Below are 18,757 nucleotides of genomic sequence, written 5' to 3'. Positions count from 1 at the left end.
TACTGTAAATTATAGTAAATTAAAGTAACATACCTTTTTATTACATTGATACATTTAGTTGTTTTTATTTTTTCATTTTAATTAATTATAGCCTTGTTTAAATTATAAAAAATCTAACCTAATATAATACACTTTTGCCACTTTATTTTAAGGCGATTGTTACACACATTCCATGTACTTACTATAGCAATTACAAATAATTATGCATAATTACAAGCAACTAACCCTAGACCCAACCCTCATCCTAACTCTATTCATATAGTAAATAGTGCTCAGCATATAAGACTACACCCCTAGCAAATCTCTTTTAAATTAGTATTTCCTACAGGATGATTTACAATATTATTACAATAGTATAATCTAACAAAATAACTTACAATAACGGTCCAAAAATTAGTAGGCCAAATTTATATGTTAGGGAGAAATATAAAATAAAAATAAATAAATAAATAAAATAAAAAAACATCAAGATAAACAAAAAAATCCAATTTTGTTGTTTGTAATTTTTTTCCCAATGTTTGACATGAATTTAAATGCATTATCTTTCTATTTCTAAATATTATTTCAATTAATATATCTGTTTATTAAATCTGTTTTGTTCAAATGCACCAACATGTATTACAAATACTCACTGAGAAATGAATGGGTAAAAATATTAACATTTCAAAATGGGGTGTACTCATTTATGATGAGTACTATACATAAAGTTACAGTAATTAATATTTCTCCGTAGTTAAAAGAATAGCAACACTGTACCAAAACGACAACTAAAAAAATTATATTTATTCCTTTTATAAAACATTGAGCCTGAAATCATACAAAAAGAGAAACAAACAACAATGTAATAAAACAATTTAACAAAAAATATTAAAAATAAAGTGCTACACACCTGTCTGGGTTTGTCGTTGCTCACTATAAAGTGAGAGGGCGACACAAAAGCTTCAGTGAGTCCTCCTCCTCCTCCACTGCTGAAGGAGCGAGATGCGCTGGACACTCCTGAGCTTGCAGAAACACAGCTGCTGTTCCTGTCGGACGGCTGACCACACGAGCCGCACAGCACAGTACGGCTGCGCAGGTTATACTCGCTGTCCCCGCACGTGCTGTGAGCCGCCTGCAGGGGGAGACGGTGAGCACAACACTCATCAGCTTATTATAGATCAAATTCATTTTAACAACGCAGTGATTCACTACTGGACGGCAACACCCAAACAAACAGCACAAACAGACATTAGCAGAGCACACTGGGTAGCAAGATGATGTTCGTTATGAGCAGAGTGGTTATGTAACTCACATGTTGTGAGGCTAATGTTTCTTTGTGCCTTAAAGGGATAGTTCACCCAAAAGTAAATACTCATTTTTTTGAGCGCTTGCATACCTTTGTGAGATTTCATTGTCTGTTGAACAGAAAATAAGATATTTTGAAGAATGTTGGAAATGTCAGTAACCACTGACAACCATAGCAGGGGGAAAATAATATGAGTACCAAATTCTAACTTTCTTCACAATATCTTCTTTTGTGTTCAACAGAAAAGAAAGTATAATAGGGTTAAATATATTCATATATACATATATATTCATATATACATATATATTCATATATACATATATATTCATATATATATATTCATATATATATATATATATATATATATATATATATATATATATATATATATATATATATATTCATATATAAAATTTTACTTAATTCAGTTTTCAGATATTTGAGCTATACATGTATGTAAACTAGTACACATTTAATTAAAAAGCCTAATTTGAACAATTATATGTAGAATTTAAGAAAACTTTTAGAAAACCGAAATATGTGTGCAATTTTAAATACATTCCATCAACTAAGGAAGTGTTGCTACTAATTATCGTACTTTTTCCCCCATGTCACCTGCAGTGTCTTGCCTCAGAACAGGGGTGTCAAACTCAGTTCCTGGAGGGCCGCAGTCCTGTACAGTTTCTTTTCAACCCTGCTCCAACACACTTACCTGTAGGTTTCAAACAAGGCTGAAGGACTCAATTAGTTTGTTCAGATGTGTTTAATTAGCGTTAAAGCTAAACTGTGCAGAGCTGCGGCCCTCCAGGAACTGAGTTTAACATCTGTGCCTTAGAAGTTTCATTTCAATCAGGCTAAGACAATCTTTAGTGTGACTGCGCATTATGCACGAGTTCAAATTTACAAGAACTTGTGCTTTAAATCAACAATTAATATTAACCTTGCAACTTTGAAATAAACTGCAAACGGGATAATAATATTATTGTCTGTTTTAAATGGGCTAGTGAATGCGTACCATCTCATCATCTTCCTCATCCTGGAACAAAGTCCGTGTGACTTTTCTCATCGCCATTTCCTGACGAAAAAACAATGAAAGAGAGAAGCAAATGAGTCACTTAGTTACCTCAAATCAAACAAACACTTTTTTATTAAGTTGGCGGCCAGATTTGATGAGTAACACAAAAAGTAGATGTCAAAAATAGTGAGATTTTTATACTGGGATTTCTTTTGCCTAAAAATTAACACTAAGATATTGTAGAATGGAGTACTTTTGTACTTATAATGTTAGCAGGTTATTTTGACCTATAAGTTCATGATAATCTGAAGCATTACATATTTAAAAAAAAATGTTTTGGTGTATTTTTTAAGTCAAGTTCTCAGCCACCTTCTAAGCCTTCTATACATTTATATTCATGCATTTGAAGGTGTTATTGTACACACAAAAATTTACATAATTACAATTTTTTATTAATTATTTTTGCTGCATAAAAAAAATTACTGATTAAAATGCTTTATAATGTTTTAATTAATTCAAATTTATATTAATTAAAAATATTTAAAATAATTAAAATTATTTAACAGAATTAATTATTTTAAGTCTTATACATACTTCATAAAAATGTATTTAATATACTAATTTTGCAAACGTACTAATATAAATTGATAAATGATAAAAATACGAACCTGTGATAGTACTACTTTTAATACTTACATTTCTTTAAAAAAAACTTAATTTCCGAAATCATACATTCTTGTTCTACTGTTGTAGTCCATAGTGTGATGTTTTCTAAATTTTACTGAATCCAATTAGCGTTAAATTTGACCCACAACATAAAGGCTATATCTAAGAGAAAAATAGTTTAAAGGAACTGTCTTGCTTTAGTTTATCATCATCGCACCTCTCCGCTGGAGCTGATGAGGGTGGTCTGGAATAAATCACCACTGCCCCATGAGTTCTGGGTCTTCCACACCAGGTCACTTGGAGGACTGTGGGTTCCTCCTGCTCCTGCCGCCCAGATCTGACAGCACACGGACACCACAGTCAGTCAGGAACTTAAATGCCAACCAAGGGCGACTGTCATTCTCTCGATCGATACATACCGTGACAGTCTGTCCTGCCTTCAGGGTAAATTTGGGTGGAAACTTGTAGACGATGGGAGTGCCAGAACCAATCTGCCTCTTTACCTGCCAGTGACCCAGAGACTGATCCTGGGTAGAGGAAGAAGATTCATTTCAGTAATAGTTCACAATTAAGCAGTGTAATTAAGCAAACACCAGACACGAAGTATCGCAACACTTGCTCTAGACTATTCACATGATGTTTTTATCCTCACACAAATTTTATGTTAATTATAATTTTTATTATTACTATTATTTTTTGATGATTTGCCTAATTTGTGATTAAGGCAAATTCTCTATGTTTGCAGCAAACACATTTTCCATGCCAAGCGGCAGAAATATTTCTCTACTCGTGGATTTTCATTGACTCTCTCACATTTAGTAGTCATAACATGATGGGAGGAACACCAAGATGTTGATAGACCACAAAACATATTAAACATATTGAATGCTGTATTTTTAAAATGGTTGGTTAGATAGACTAATCATTGCTACTATAGTCTGTGGCTGTTATGAGTCAGATGTGATTCAGCTCACCATTTTAAGCTGCGATAAGTAAAATCCCATTGGCTAGATTAAAAAGGGGAGGAGCTTCTCTATATCTTGCCCTCTCTTCATGTTTAAGTTGAAATTAAGCAACTAATGCAGGGATGTCCAAACTCAGTCCTGGAGGGCCGGTGTCCTGCATAGTTTAGCTCCAACTTCCTTCAACACACCTCCCTGGAAGTTTCTATTATACCTAAAAAGAGCTTGGTTAGCTGCTTCAGGTGTGTTTAATTAAGGTTGGAACCAAAATATGCAGGACACCGGCCCTCCAGGACCAATTTTGGACACCTCTGTACTAATGGAACAAAGTTATGGATTTCATGGCAATTCAAGCATTGTATTGTTGGCTTTTTGTTCTCACCTGGTCAGACTTGTTATTAAGCCGCACAAATTTTCCTTCCAGGTCTACTTCGTCGACGGTGACGCGGCCGCTGGCTGAGGCTTGCTGGGAGATCCGTGTGCGGGTCACTGTTCCACCAACCACACTGGAGGCGTCGCTGTCGTTATCGTTTAAGCGGCGTTTCTTAGCGCTGCCGGAGGACGTGCGACTGGTGCTGCTCTGAACCACACGAGTGTGAGAGCCTGAACCAGAGGAGCGGGTCACAGTCACCCCACGAGCAGGAGGAGGACTCGGAGACAGACGAAGTCTAAATAGAGACAATGGGGGAAAATGGTAAGTAAATGTGTGAGGCAGAGTTTTCCAAAGCAAATGTGATGTATGCAGTTACTTTTGTTGATGCAATTCATATACAGATGAAGTCAGAATTATTGAATTATTAGCCTCCCTGTTATTTTTTCCCCAATTTCGGTTTAACGGATAGAAGAATTTTTAACACATTTCTGTCATGTATTATGTATGAGTGTGCTACCCAAACCTGTATTGAGTTCAGTTAATAAAAGAACACTGCATGTAAAATACACAACAATATCTAAACATAATAGTTTTAATAACTCATTTCTAATATCTGACTTATTTTATCTTTGCCATGATGACAGTAAATAATATTTGACTAGATATTTTTCAAGACACTTCTATACAGCTTAAAGAGACATTTAAAGGCTTAACTTGGTTAATTAGGTTAACTAGGCAGGTAAGGGTAATTAGGCAAGTTATTGTATAATGATGGTTTGTTCTGTAGACTATCAAAAAAATATATAGCTTAAAGGGGCTAATAATATTGATCTTAAAATGGTTTTTAAAAAATTTAAAACTGCTTTTATTTCAGCCGAAATAAAACAAATAAGACTTTCTCCAGAATAAAAAAATATTATCAGACATATTGTGAAAATGTTCTTGCTCTGTTAAACATCATCGGGGAAATATTAATAAATAAATAAATTCAAAGGAGGGTTAATAAATTTGACTTCAGCTATATATTTAGGTTTAAGAAGCATTCAAATACACTTTAAATTGTTTTATTTATATTCGTAAATAAATTTGTATATATTTTATAATAATAAAAGCATTAGCAAAAACAGCAGAAACCATCAAATCTATATTAGCGTGTTCATGGAAATATTTGGAGACAAAGCATAGAAATATTAATTAAAGATTTATAATAATAATGTAATATTAATAATTAATAAATAAAAATATTAATAAACCTTTAAAAATGTTTACATTATATATTAGTGTTATGTTTGCTGTTTTCTTTGTCTATTTTTTTTTTTTACCCTCCTCTCTGCTGGTTTAGTTTTTAGGTTTCTTATTGGTTTATCCTTCTGTCCATCATCATTATGGCTGTGACGGTTCCACCAATCCCAGGACGAGCCGCCAGGATTTAAAGCCCCGACAGACCAGTGTGTGGTGTGCGCTCTGCCTCGGCGTACCATTAGTGCTCCACGCAATTTGATTGTGCTATGATTCGGCTGTTTAGTGATTTATCTCAGTTTACTGTGGTAATTCGAGTTTGCTTGTTGAACTTCGTTGGCTTTAAGTAACATAATGTGATGGCTGTTGTGTGGTTCTAAACTTTGACCGATTTATCCGGTTTGTTTTAGTTTAGATTGATGTTTTGTTAGATTAGCTTGAGTGTTTTGCCAGTTGTGTATTTTGAGTTTGTAGCTTTAATTAGTTTAGTTCGGGTGTCGTATACACTGAAGATTTCGGTATTCATTTGTATTTATTTTTGACGCCTAGTTTAGACTTTAGTTTTAAGGATCGTTTTGTTTTGTTAATTTCTTTGGTTTGGCTTACACTCTTTGTTTTTGTTTAAAGATAATTATAAATGTTTATTTTCTTTTTCCTCTCCAATCCCTGTTCAATAATATTCAACTAATGAGTAAAAAGCTTAAAATAGAGAATTGATTCTGCCTCATCTTTAATCTGTCGCACACATTACACCAGTCTCACTTAAATGTTACAGCATCCCACTAAAACATCTTTAAAAACGTAACAATTAGTATAAAATATAGAACATTTTTACAAATCTAATAGATATAAATACCACAAATATGAGGAAAAAAAGATTCAAATTAATCCAAAAATCTATTAAAATAAACAAAATAATAACTAAAGTAATGTGTATCTGCAAATTAATCAATATCGATATCTGAACAGCATTTAGTGAACACAGTAATATACAATTTATTTCATTAATTGGAATATCATGAAATGAATTTGATTTAAAGTGTACGTGACTGACAGCTCTATTATTCATTCATTCATTCATATTCTTTTTGGCTTAGTCCCTTTATTAATCTGGGGTCGCCACAGTGGAATGAACTGCCAACTTATCCAGCATATGTTTTACGCAGTGGGTGCTCTTTCAGCTGCAACCCATTACTGGGAAACATGCATACACACTCATTCACACACATACACTATGGACAATTTAGCTTATCCAATTTACCTATACCACGTTTTCGGACTTGTGGGGGAAACCAAAGCAGCTGGAGGAAACCAACGCCAACCAACCAACACGGGGAGAAAGCTTTATTAATTACTAAGGGAAGTCTTTGTGAATGTTATGCACATGCTATCTCTGACCTTTCCTCCTCTCCCTCCAGAAGCTTCCTGTAGGCACTGATCTCCATGTCCAGAGCGAGTTTGATGTCCAGCAGCTCCTGGTACTCGTCCAGCTGTTGCTGCATGCGCTGCCTCATCTCAGCCATCTCCTTCTCCTTGTCCTCCAGACGACGGCGCAAGATGTCCCTCTCTCTGGACAGAGCCTCTTCCAGCTCGCGGATCTTCGCCTCTCGAGCAGCCAACTGTGATCAGAGCACAACAACATGCTGTCATATGCAAAATTACATGACATTTTATATGCACTTACATATAGTGCAGGAACAGTAATTCTGTTGTTTTGCACAATGATCACAATAATAAAAGGTTAAATCATTATTGTTTTTAAATATATCGTAATAATGGCCCATTGGAAAGAAATGGGAAACTAATTGTATCTAGCAAAAATGTTTGTTATTGTGCCCAAACAAAAAGAGAGAAACTAACTTCAAATTTGCAAAATAGCTTGAATTTATTTATGGCTTAGATTTTTTTAAAATCTGTTTATTAAACTTTATATAAGTAATTATACAGAGAATTTTAAACAATTATTATTCCCACCCCTACCCTCTAAACAAGATGAAATTACATTTATACAATAGAGAAAAGAAGAAAAAAATAATAAATACAAAATTTTAAATTAATTAATTAATAAAAAAATTGAAAACCTGCACAGAATACACATGTACATTGATATCCAAATATTACAAAAATTAATCCTCATTTATACAATGTACTTAATTACATTTGCTTTGCAACTGAAAGGCCCTAAGATTTAGATTGACAGTCTGTAGAGATACTGACATGCTTAGAAAAGAAAATTCTAAATGGGTCCCAAGTTTCAGAAAAAGCTCTAGTATTGCCGTTTATTGCAAACCCTCGCAAGAACGTTTGCAGTACAACTCGATAACCCTGCTATATCCTGAGAAAATCCAAAAAGTGCAATAAGAGGACACAGTTTGATGTGCATCTTTGTCACAGAAGAGAAACAAGGCTTAGATATTTTTTATAATATTTAAGTAAAACATATTTTGGGAAATATGCATTTCGTATTAAAATAAAAAATAAACAATTTTTCATAATAAACATTAAACTTAAATGATACTTTTTTATTCCTTTTTAGAAACTTTCTGCCAAATTTAACATTTAAAAAGAATTTGAATTTAAGCAAGATTAAAAACTGTTTAAATTGGTAATTTCATATTTGTTTTTATCCAAAAAGTGCTTAGCAGGTCACAATTAGATTATAACCACTGCATAAACATAGTTTAGTGGCACAAATTCTAAATTAAAAAATTAAAAATTACACTATAGAACTAAAATATAGTGCATTCCCTTAAAAATGTCATTTCCTGAAGAAAGATACTTGATATTTGATAGGGATAGCTCCATTAGAAGTATATATTTCAATAATTAGAAAGAGGGCAGAGAGATAACTATAGGTATATGTACTGTAAATAGAAACTGAAGATGTTTATGCAAATATTTCTTAATTTGATATGCAAATATTAACGACACCATTGTTGACAGTTAAATGTTGAACATTTATAAAAACCCTAAACTTTATAAATAAATAGAATTTATTTTAAACAGTTCACATATACACAAATAGAAAGAAAGAAATAATCAATGGTAAATGCTAAACTAAAAGCCCATCTACACCAATATGCAACTACATTCTGTTTATTCATAGCATGTGCTGCAGGTTTGTCACACAGCTTACTGTCTCTTTAAATACTTTAAATAAATTAAAGCAGTATTTATTTTAATAGGCTGTCAATGTTTTTTTAATCATTCATCAAACGAAAAACATTATTTAATATTCTACCCTAATAATACCATTACAACTGTGAATTCTGCTATTTTTAACTACCGAATGTTTATTGTTATAGTCTTCGTTGTCGATATGAACGTGGCCAGAACATAAACATTTCAGCTTGTTCTTCAGAAAAGCATTTAAAGAGGTAAGTATCTTAAAGAGATAGTTCACCAAAAACTGAAAATTCTGTCACTAACTCACCCGTTGAATGTAAAAGAAGATAATTTGAAGAATGCTGAAACCTGTAACCATTTTCTTCTATAGTATTTGTTTTTACTTCTGTGGAAGTCAATGGTTGCAGGTTTCAGCTGTCTTCTTTAGTGCATCTCCTTTAATGTTCCACAGATTAAAGAAACTCATAACTTTTTGTAACCACTTGAGGGTGAGTAAATTTTACATTTTAGGTGAACTATCCGTTTAAATTTAAAGTCATCATTCTGTTACATTACTTCTGAGGGTGGATTAATTCCACTTAAAAAAAAAAAAGATTTGCATATAGCTCTTTCACAATAATCTGTTGTAAGTCTATCTATTGCCCACGTGTACAGGTATGAGGAACTTTAAAACATCTCTGCTTTGCCAGCACAGTAATTAATGTTAAAAATATATGTGTACCTGTTTCTGCAGCTGACTGAGCTGGGAACTCACACCCTCCATCCTAACACGTGTTTGCTGCAGTTCCTCATGGGCGGCTCCAACCAGATGACTGTTCCTTTCAGCAGAAGAGCGAGCATTTTCCAGCTACACACGCACACACACAACACAGGATGACATTTAACTGACAGATATGCTATACGTCTTTACACAGAACAATATTCAACAAATACAACTGCAATGGATCAGTCAGCAAATATGTAAACAGGGCGGGCTGGTTCATCGGTTTACCAGCATGCCTCGGGCAGATCCTGAGAGAGTTTTGTAAATCCACCACATTAGGTGGTTCTCTCCCATGATGTTTACACCAGCGAATTTTGATATGGTTACTTTTTTTTTACCCTCAAACACAAAGACATGGAAATGCTGCAGACCCTGGTTAAGTTCGCAAAATTGAAGTAGATGGACCAAAACACGGATATCTAAAAAAAACAACAACAACGTTGTCGCCCATCTTTGCTCCCTGATTGATTCTTCTGAATTATTTTCTTTTCCTGATTCACTGAGTTTTGTTTCATTTGTGTAACTGCGCCATAAAACCAACATATGAGAAAATACTTTGTTTTCTTTATTTTACTTCAAATAAAAAGAAAAAAAAACAATTCAAATTAGGTGCATTTTCATCAACTTGTTAGAACAGTTGACTGTAGTATTGGTAACCTAGTAACCAGAAGTAAACAAGGCAAGCCAGGGCCAGACAAAATCTGCAGCCATATTTATTGATTTCTACATTTCTGATTTCTGGATTTTTTAAATAAATGTGCAGATTTAAGCAGAATAGTTTTGAGAGTATCGTAACTAAAAACTTCACACATAAAATTAAAAACTTTTTAACTTTTATTTAACAATTGCAATGCAGATCTGATTAGAAACCTTAGTATGGTAAAGTATCTCATATAATATATCTACTAAAAAGATAGAAAATATTACTTTACAAATATTACTATTGTACATAGATCGTATAAAAATTGCATATTATTCAATAACATTACTAAAATTAATATAAAACTTAATGAATGTATATTTACACACATTTACATAAGTAAATGACTCAATGAGGGACTAAATAACCTATGTAAATCTGCAGATTTCTGCAGGCACAGACTTTGCATGGGTCTATTGGTTATTCGTGTGGGTGAAATGTTGGATTGGAGTTTATTTGGCAAATGAGTTGTCATCTCCCATTAGCCCCATTAAACCTTTTGCACCCCAAAAGTCCAAAACCACCTCAAGTGAGCGTAAAAACGTTTTTAAAACTAATTAAACCAAATGAAAGGATTTTTATTAAAAATTTGACGTGTACATCACTCGTTTCTCATGCAATACTTCAAAATGCGCAATAACACAGGGTGATAGAAACCCATCTAATGTTTTGCTTTCATTGTGAGCAAACAGAAATGAAACACGTTACAACTTCAAATGATGACTTACTCTTATTTGTATGATAAAATGGTGTTCTAAAACGGGTTATAATAAAAAAATCTGTGACTACGCCAGAGCCTCTTCCATGTTCACAATATATCATAGCATTTCCAACTTGAATTTGCCGTCTGGAGTCAAACAAACTAAAACAGAAATACTTACAAGGCAGTTTAAATGACAAGTTGTTCTATTGCACTGCCCGAGACAATGTTTTATGTTAATAATGGAACACAATTGAAGAACAATGCTTAAATATATATATATATAAATAAAAGTAACATCTGGTTGCTAAACTATAATCAAAGCTGTTCTAAAACTATTGAACAGTCATTCTTGTCTTGATTTTGAAAATGTTTTGATCCAGTTCAAATATTACTAAAATGCTACTGTATTCTAGACTTAAGTCCTTAATAACAAATTCCATTATAATTTAACTGGTATACAGATTTTTTATCTTGTTCTTTTCTGAATACAGGTAACATTGGAAGGATTTGCTGCCAGCTTAAAAGTGATTTTTCTTTTCTCACACAAGTTGAATGCCTATATACATTGCATTTTATTTAACAACTGCATACAGCCTACAATTTTGTACTACACTGCTAGCTACTAAAAAGCCTTTTCTGTCATGTAGTGTGCATGAAGATGTTTTCTGAAAATTAGTAGAAATTCTGCTTTGGTTAAGAATCATTTCATTTTAAATGCACTTGTGTAAACGTGGCCTCAGTGCTCGGTTACCTTGGAGTTGTAGGTCTTCTCGATTTCTTCCTTGTAAATGCGGAGCTGCTCTTCATGTTGGCTGCGGAGGTCAATTAAAGCGTCAGACAGTTTACTCTCATACTCCTGCTGGCGGCCGCTGTCGATTTCCACCATACGTGACTCATGTCTGCGCTTGGACTCACGGAGCTCCTGTTAAAAAAAAGGTTAGCAAGATAAAATCTAGCATGTCTTTAAACCAGCAAGTGATTTTAATATGTTAGCAGTTAGTGTAGTTATTTGCACAGAAGAGCTGTGTGTTTGTGAGACCTCAGAGTAGATGTTCTTCTGGAACTCCAGCTCCTCTTTCAGTGTCTGGATTCGGTTTTCGGCGTCCACACGTCGCAGCATTTCATCCTGCAGCTGCTTCTTTGCATCGTTCAGACTGCCCTCCAACTGTAACACACATATTCACTTAAATAATAAACATTTTTCTGTGAAAAACCTCATTAAAAACATCATGTTTGCCTTTTTTTCCAGTAACTACACTTTTTAAACCTCCTGTGGAATTAATATTCTTTATCAAATATTTTTTATGTGATGTTTAACAGAGCAAGGACTTTATCCACAGTATCTCTCATTATATTTTTCTTCTGGAGAGAGTCTTATTTCTTTTATTTTGATAAATAAAAAATAAGTATTTCCAAAAAAATGTGAAAACTGCTAAAGTTAATATTATAAGCCCCTGAAAAATGTGTTTTTGAGCTGCTACATGATAAACCACTTATCCATTGACTTGCCTAGTTAACCAATTTAACCTAGTTAAGCCTTTACATTGTAATTTAAGCTTGCAAACTAACTAGTAAAATATTACGTACTGTCATCATGGCAGCGACAAAGATATTAGTTATATTAAATCTATTGTTTTAATTGTGTTAAAAAAAAAAAACTCTCTATTGAGCAGCAGTTGGAAAATATTTTTAAATGAATGACAATTTCAATGAAGAGCTAATTATTTTGTTTTTAACTGTAAAACCTTAACCATAATCCTGACAACCAGCTAATCATGTGGATATCTGTCAGTTCAAGCCCCTCTTTGTACAACAAACTATGTAAAATAACAAGTAAATCTAATACAATAAATAGTGTAATGGTGCATGTTTAGTGTTATTTTTTGATGACATTCATTTGGATTATGTAAATATTACTCCATTCAAAAGGGTAAGATCAGACCAAAATTTAAATTTGGGTTTAGATTTAACTTTGAAAATCATATAAAGTTTAACTTATTAATATATATTTATTTGAATAAACACTTTATTTGTGTCCCCAGCAGAATTATAAATAAATTTTAACTACATCAAATTTTACTAACCATAACCCTCCTAAAGTCTACTAATGATGCAACTTACGTCTATAGTCAACAGTCACAAAAGGAAACCCTTTTTTGTCATTTTGATGTTATCTTCTATATATTAATAATATACTAGTGAAATAAAAGCTTATTTAGGAGCTTATTTAGGAGCTTGAAGGTGTGCATATTACATTGCTGACCTCACTGAAGCAACACAGGCTAAAAGTGTCTGCTCAAGCTTCTAATAATGGCATGAACTGTTCCTTGTGGTTTAAACCTGTTGCTCACAAACATGTTTAACTACAGCACCAGACCACCCAATCCCTTAATTATCCAGCCTTTGGGAGTCGTGACCTTGGCCAGCTGGGCTTTCAAATCTCTGACTTCCACCTCCAGTGTTCTCTTCTCCCCCAGAGCTGTGGACAGAGACGCGTCCTTGGAGTTCAGTAGAGCCTCCAGATCCTTCAGCCTGGCCAGAGCAGATTCCAGATCCGCTTCTTTCTTACCGTTCCTACAGTTGTGAAAATACAGGAACATCATTAAAGCATGTTTCATGTGGACAGACAGCAGAGCAATATTATCTCAATTACACTTTGTATAGTGGCGTTATTATATTGGTTCATTCATGATGTGATGAGTAGAAAGTCTCTTATTATTTTAGACATTTAAAGGAAACTAGCATCTTTGTAGCTGTAAAAACTAATCTAAGACCTTGAAATATGAATCTGTTTAACATCCAAAATATTGAATGTTTACGTTTGCCAAGTAGCAAGGCTGGAACAATCAGTTCAGTGGAAATGAACACTGCCTGTGATTTTGTACCAAAAAAAACCCCCAGGACCTTTTAAAATCTGTAAACAATAACTTTATAAAGCTCTCTTTGAAACGGAGGAGGATCTGGGCCTCCAGCAGTGAATTTAAACCATATGCGAATGCAGGGTTGTTCTTTCCAAAATTGGAGAAAGGAACCACATAAACCTTATGGAAACACCATATAGTAAACACGTCAATAAATAGAAGGTAATTTCAGGACACAGTTAGGCTCAGCAGTAGAACTATAAGGCTGACTCTAAAATAAGAATACAATTAATCAAGAGTCATATCTGTTTTCTTTCAGAACAAGTGTTTAGGTTTGGAGTTCCTCTCTGCAGATCTCCCTGATCAGATTTCACAAGACCTGCTCAAAAATTAGTCATGCTGACAAACAGGGCTTGAAACAATTAAAAGTCAGTGCCTGAGGTTTCTGAACTGAAACTACAGCTGGGGGGTGTTCAGAAAAAAACAAGGATCAGTACAATGGGATGTTTAGACATATTTTAGATCCTCCATGTCAACCGTCACACAGTATTCTTCCAACAGTAGCCAATAAGCTTTCATTAAAAATGTATTTCTCTAAATACAATTTTCAATAGATTTTTCAAAAATGGTGATTCATCCAGTAATAAAACCAGTACAGTCTTTATGATCAAGTTACCAAGTCATTTATTCAAACTGTGTTTTTGTTTTTGAATAATTAAAAGCTTAATGACTTCTATGTATTCAATAACTTCTGTCTAAGTATGAGTTTATTCTTCTTTTGCACAAAATAAGCTATTTTGAAAAAGGTTGGTAACCACTGAATTAGTATTGGCCATAGTATTTTGTTTTCTTATTATGGAAGCCAACGGCTGCCTGTGTTTTTATCAGCATTCTTCAAAATATCTTTTTTTGTTTTTAATAGAAGAGAAAAGTTAATAAAGACTTAAAACATCACCTTAGAAATGAATAAATGGTTAATACCATTTAATATCATATTTGGGTGAACTATACCTTTTAATTAGTCTGGTACTCAAATTTTGGTCAAACTCTCTAGCTACAACTCAACCTACTAAGTTACTAACTTAGTTTGTATTCTGTTCTGGTTGATTTTAATGGAGCATTCCGATGGGCCTCCTTCCTGAGAGACTTATTCAAACAACTTCCCATTTAAAACAACAACAGAGGTTTTGTTAGGTCACATTCTTTACTTTACACTCACATACCTTCAACAGAAGCTTTGTGAGGCTGGAAACATAAATAACCATGAAAAGAATGGTGTGACAAAAGGATGGTATGAAATAATCTGCGTTATTTCATACTCAAAAACCTTTGTTAATATTAAACAATGAAATCATCAGTGTGCTACTATCAATATGGTAAAGAAAATGTGTACAATGCTGGGTTCTCAGAAAATGCTAATTTAAGTATTAGTGTGAGTGTATTACATACCAAGTAGAGCTGTGATATGGCAAAAATGCAATCTCAATAATTATTTTCCATATAGAACGATAATCTATTTTTCAATGGTCGTTGTTAATGCTTTCAGATTTAAATGGGTACCCCAACAATGATTGAAGCTACAAAAATTTAATGGGTCCATTAAATGGCATAGCATATTTTCGGCCGATAAATTTTCAGTGGACGAGAATTTGATACATCTCAAATATCAACACACTTAGATTCCCATTGTTGCACATTTCTGCTGTGTAATTGGCTCATAGATCAATATAGAGTCAAAAAAGCTGAGAGCAAATCATTGTAGAGCTCATCATTGCAATTGACATCAATTTTATCGCGATTCGATATAATATAATTGATCTGCCCAGCCCTAATACCAAGTCAATGCAAATGCGCAAAACAGAAGAACCCTGCAATGATGCGAAATGTTCTCAATGTGAGTTTTCCACAAATGTGCAGAATTCACATTTTTTGGGCAAGTTCAAACATTTTTTACTCCAGTAGAACATTTACTGAGACGAAAAACATCCTGTGAGTAAACTAGGGCAAGTAGCACAATGCTTGTTTTCTCTTTTGCGTTTGGTGTGGACCCGGTGTAAGAAAGCAATGTAGTTATAAAACTTTACTGGTTACTGGATTGTTCACTGTTTTTTTAATGTAAAAATATGAGAAACAAAATCAGATTTATACAAGAGTTTTTTGCAGAAGTCTATTTATGTACTGGAAGAATAATCTCACTGAAAATGACAAAAAAAAACGTTTTTCTGAAAATGTATTCCAGCTGATTAATCTACACAAATAAAAACAATGTTAGTTTCTCAGCAGGATATGGTGTTTATGTGGAAAAGTTCACCAAAAGCTCATTAAAGCTTTTAATGGACATAGAGATTGAAGAATGTGCTACTGGAGTGCAGAGGGGCTAGTGTGAAAAACTGGGACACAATGAAGGTGTGTAAACAGTGGGTGGGCATATTTGTGCTAAGGGTATAAACACACACCCAGAAGCATAGCCTCTTCTGTTTAGAACATTGGGTAATTAAAAACCAGCCCACTCCTGTCAACATCCTAAATGTGCTGTTTTGTTCTACAATTATTCTGGTTACACAATATCAGACAGATCTGGCTTTAAAAACTATATTCTTAGTGGAGCAGGCCACATTTATAGGAAACATAAAAACTTTAAGTGTCTCGCGTGGTCTAATGTTTATTATTCATTCTATTATCTTCCATTTTTTTTTGTCATTGCATTTGTTTTGTTTTAGTTCTCAAGATCTCCAGGGATCTGTCCACAGGAAGATGAATCAACCAAAGGCTTTTTAAAGCACACAATAGAAAAACGTGTTAAACGTCACCTCTGTGCCAGGGCACATTGTACTTGTTGACTGGACCAAACAGGTCAAAGTTTACACTGAAAATGGTCAACTTTGGGAAAATTCAGTATTGTGCAATGGACAAACACTACAAAACTACAGAACTTGGAAAACTTGAGACCTTATTAAACAAACCAGCTCAATAAAAGCATCAGTTCCTGTAAAGTTTCATTAAAAGTGTAGAACTGCACATTTAAGGAAGAGAGGAAAAAGGGTTTGGCTTGGCAACTTGGAACCAGTGGAAACATTTTAGGCACAATAAGAGCCAAATGAGAGCAAGAGAGAGAGGAGGAGAGGAATGTACCAATTCGACCTCCAGCTCTTTTATGAATCATAGCTATCTTTGTCCTCCTTTGTGACGAAAATGAAACCCAAAAATGTAACCCTCTAAATGTTTGCTGTATTGTTACTATGGCAACTTGACACGGAGACATGGTTTATGTGGCTATTTCTGAGAAAATACTGACCACAAACAGGGTTTCCCCAACACACACACACACACACACACACACACACACACACACACACACACACACACACACACACACACATATACATATATATATAAATACATACATACATACATGCATACATACACATATACATATATATATATATATATATATATATATACATATATATACATATATATATATATATATATATATATACATATACATATACATATATATATATATATATATATATATATATATATATATATATATATATATATATATATATATATATATATATATATATAAATATATATATATATATAAATAAATATAAATTTATATTTATATATATTTAAAAATACCCACCGGAACAAAAAAAAACCTGCCTGAAAGCTTAGTCAAAAGCAGATATACACAGAATATGCAATAATAAAAGTGAAGTCCCACAAAACAAAACAAAACTGTGTACTTGCATAAACACACACACACAACCTCAGGGCAAAGAAATGAGTAAATCACCTGACTACAAGTCTGGTCTTTGAGTGTATTCTCTGGATTCTTTTTTTTACCATATATTTACCACAAAACCCGCAGCTTGGCATACTCAAGAGCAGAAGCATATAACAGACAGCCGTCACCTGCAACAGCTGGAGGTTGAGAAGAAAAATGATTGTAGGCGTTCCATCAAAGCACTTGTAAAACCATAAAAAAGCACATAGTAAAACCACATAGTCTGACACACTTCATCAAGAAGATAAAAGACTTCTGAACTTATGTTCTAGCTCAAACTAAAATGTTTACTTCAATCTGTATTTGATGAGTTTCAGCATATTTGAGTAGAACATCTAATGTTCAAGTATGCAAACACTTAAGTATGTTTAGTCGAGAGTTTTATGACCATTTTATGATTTTATAACTGGACAAGGTTTAAGTGTTTATGGCATCAGTAAATATGTTGTTATTATGGTGACGTTTTTTTCTCCTCGCCATTGTCGCCACTGGCTTGTTCAGATCGAGACTTGTGGAGCTGCGCTTTGGTGGAGTTGCTCTTCAGTGTTTGGACTTTCAGCAGTGAAATTTAAACCACACTGAACTAAACTAAACTGAACTTCAACTCTAAAATCTGGACTTTACTAGAACTCCTATGTTAAGCTGCTTTGACACAATCTACATTGTAAAAAGCGCTATATAAATCAACATGAATTGAATTATGTTGTCGTTATGATATTTTAAATGTTACAAAATGTGTTTTCCTATATTCACATATGTAAAAAACTTTTATAAATTGAAATGACAGAGCCACCTCTTTTCTCAATGTCTGAAACATTAGATTCAGAGATAATACAGTGTTTGAATATCAAAGTAGATGTTGTTAGCAAGCAATAAATGATGACCATAGACAAATATTAGCAAATACACTCACCGCCCACTTTATTAGGTACACCAACTGCTCGTTAACGTAAATTTCTAATCAGCCAATAACATTGCAGCAACTCAATGCAATTAGGCATGTAGACATGCTGCAGATCAAACCGAGCATCAGAAGGGGGAGGAAAGGTGATTTAAGTGACTTTGAACGTGGCATGGTTGTTGGTGCCAGACAGGCTGATCTGAGGATTTCAGAAACTGCTGATCTACTGGAATTTTCACGCATGACCATTTCTAGGGTTTACAGAGAATGAGGAAGACTTCCATCATGGATGTGCGGCCGACAAATCTTCAGCAACTGTGTGATGCTATCATGTCAATATAGACTAAAATCACAAGGAATATCAAAA

General features: G+C 33.6%; 1 protein-coding gene across 1 annotated transcript in view; it reads right to left on the bottom strand.

The window, feature by feature from the left end:
• lmna (lamin A) overlaps positions 1 to 18,757 on the bottom strand; it is a 44,659-nt gene that overhangs the window by 3,825 nt on the left and 22,077 nt on the right. Inside the window, exons 3-12 of the mRNA XM_056474758.1 lie at positions 13,250 to 13,406; positions 11,872 to 11,997; positions 11,584 to 11,754; positions 9,388 to 9,513; positions 6,939 to 7,159; positions 4,311 to 4,596; positions 3,386 to 3,493; positions 3,184 to 3,303; positions 2,301 to 2,360; positions 890 to 1,111 (exon numbers count right to left, since the gene is read on the bottom strand). Of these exons, the coding sequence (XP_056330733.1) occupies positions 890 to 1,111; positions 2,301 to 2,360; positions 3,184 to 3,303; positions 3,386 to 3,493; positions 4,311 to 4,596; positions 6,939 to 7,159; positions 9,388 to 9,513; positions 11,584 to 11,754; positions 11,872 to 11,997; positions 13,250 to 13,406 (1,597 nt within the window). The remainder of the gene's footprint in view (positions 1 to 889; positions 1,112 to 2,300; positions 2,361 to 3,183; positions 3,304 to 3,385; positions 3,494 to 4,310; positions 4,597 to 6,938; positions 7,160 to 9,387; positions 9,514 to 11,583; positions 11,755 to 11,871; positions 11,998 to 13,249; positions 13,407 to 18,757) is intronic.

The sequence above is a fragment of the Danio aesculapii genome, chromosome 16 (genome assembly GCF_903798145.1).
Source record: "Danio aesculapii chromosome 16, fDanAes4.1, whole genome shotgun sequence".
Taxonomy (NCBI): domain Eukaryota; kingdom Metazoa; phylum Chordata; class Actinopteri; order Cypriniformes; family Danionidae; genus Danio; species Danio aesculapii.
The sequence above is the reverse complement of the archived record's forward strand: the minus strand, read 5'-3'. Positions and strand labels throughout refer to the sequence as shown.